General features: G+C 38.7%; 1 protein-coding gene across 1 annotated transcript; it reads right to left on the minus strand.

Moving 5' to 3' along the window:
• Positions 1-1053: 1053 nt before the first annotated feature.
• On the minus strand, positions 1054-1593 carry LOC100155760 (interferon omega 1). Its single transcript, NM_001130238.1, has one exon. The coding sequence runs from the start codon at positions 1591-1593 to the stop codon at positions 1054-1056; it is 540 nt and encodes a 179-aa protein (NP_001123710.1).
• Between the last annotated feature and the right edge of the window lie 786 nt (positions 1594-2379).

Consider the following 2379-nt stretch of genomic DNA (forward strand, 5'->3'; position numbering starts at 1 on the left):
CAGTCATCTTAGAAAGGATATATAATGTTATTTTTCCTTTCTGGCATCATTTGTACCTAAAACTTCCAGGGTGAGAACATCATTTTCCTTTACTTCTCTTTGCAGTATTTAATATAATTGAAATAAAATAAACATTAGTCCTGTTTTTATGTCATTTCCCTTAGGACTGAGCTTTAGCACAGTAGGAACTGCATTTGCTTTATTCAACTGTATTGCTTGGTGGCAATTGTATAACCTGTCATTTAGATATTCAGTTTATATGTATAATCTGAATAGAATGAAAGAGTAAATAGAATGTTCCCATCCATTCTTCAATATCATTTACAAAATGAGGGCTTGGATTTTGACTTTAGAATAAACAAACTCAAGTTTCCTTTGATAGGAATTTAATAAATAAAGAAAAATGCTTTTTTTTTTTTTTTTTTTTTTTTTGCTTTTTTGTTTTCAGGGCCACACCTGCCTCATATGGAAGTTCCCAGGCCAGGAACTGAATCAGAGCTACAGCTGCTGGCCTATACCACAACCAGAGCAATGCAGGATCTGAGCCACATCTGCAACCTACATCACAGCTCACCACAGCACCTGATCCTTAACCCACTGAACCCTCATCCTCATGGATATTAGTTGGGTGCATTACACTGAACCACAATGGGAACTCCACAAAATGCATATTTAATAACATGAACTGGTAAACATATTTTGTAAATTTTAATAAAAAGTAAAGATGAAATGTAATTTTTATTAATAATTTCCAAATATTATAAATGTGGTAGGTATAAGAAGGAATGAATAAATAAGTAAATAAATAAATAAATAAATAAATAAATAAGGCAATCATCTCTTAGGTACTGATGACCCTGGAGCTGAACTGTTTAACATAACTTTTCATAATACTACTGACAAAATATTTGTGAATTAATTCAATAAGTTTTGTAACTAAAGCAGAAATAAGAGTCTTTTGAAATGACCAAAGATGAATTGTGCAAGGGTGAGATGGCATCTTAGTCACAGAGAATTATTTCATGGTGACACCAGGTCTGCATCCGTAATTCTTCACCTTTCTTGAAAATTCATGGATAAAGACAAGCGTCTCATGATTTCCACTCTGACAATCTCCCACGCACAGTCACTGTATTTCTTCTCTTTCAGGTAAAGATGGATTCCCTCAAAATACCTCTTCACGGCCATTTCCAGGGCAGATGCCTGCTCTCCCCTCACCTGCACCAAGCAGGACTCCAGGTCTTCCAGATGCTGATGGAGTCCAGAGCAGAGCTTGTCCAGGAGGGTGGAGTCCCAGGCAGCAGAGGAGCGCTCTGTGTGGAGGAGGAGGAAGGTCTGCTGGAGCATCTCATGGAGGACAGAGATGGCCTGGGTCTTCTGCAGCTGGCTGCCTTCCACCATCTCCTGGGGGAACCCGAAGTCTTTTCTATCCTTCAGACAGAAGGAAGGGGAGAGTCTCCTCATCTGACGCAGAAGCACCAGGTTCTTCCTGCTGACATGCACGTGGTTCTGAAACAGGTCACAGCCCAGAGATGCCCCAGGGCCATAGCTGAACACCACCAGGGCCGTCAATAGAGAGAGCACGAAGGCCATGGGGAAAATGAGGGTGCAACTGGCCTGGCTGAGACCTTGCAGGTAGGTTCTCTGATGACATTCTCCCTAAGCATGGCTTTTAAATAAGGAACACAGTTTCCATTTTCTGAAAATTTCTCTGTACTTTCACTTCCACTTTGTTTTTCATTTAGATATTTTCTGTTTGACCTGAGAATATGTAATCACTCTAAACTCCTGATTTTTACAATAAAAGTTTAATTTTCCCCATTAACTTTGGATGTGTCAGTCCAAATGGATATCAATTAAATGAGAATTAAAGGCTGAAGTATGTAAAGATTCATAGACTTACACATACTTATGTACTTATATATATAAATATTGCTCTTCTCTGTGTTAGGAGCACAATTAGTCCTTGATTCTGGACTATGTTTCTCACCATTCTTACCTCATACATAGGAAGTCAGGGTTCCTCAGCCCTATTAAGTTTCTGTATTTTATTAGGTAATTACCAGACCATGCATGGTGTATAAACTATACAGAACCAAAGACTGTTTTTTTTTACTGTTTTATTCAGAGCAGAGGCTTTTGATTATAAATGAATGAGCTTCTCAAGTGTTTCTCTTCTTTCTAGGATACTTTCATTCAGGTTTCTGAGGTTATGCTTCATCTGAGCCACAAGGTCAGGACTAATAAACTAGACACCACCCTTTCTTTCCATCATTTTCTTACCAGACCTCTAGTACTCCTCAGGTTGTCCCAGTACACTTGGTAGGAATCCTGGTTCTTTTCTGATGCATGTAGGTGTGAAGACTCTAATCCCAAGAT

This window comes from Sus scrofa, chromosome 1 (assembly GCF_054392235.1).
Source record: "Sus scrofa isolate SSC_HxYL_T2T_F1_AM1 chromosome 1, Sscrofa_HxYL_maternal_Yorkshire_Landrace_v2.0, whole genome shotgun sequence".
NCBI lineage: Eukaryota > Metazoa > Chordata > Mammalia > Artiodactyla > Suidae > Sus > Sus scrofa.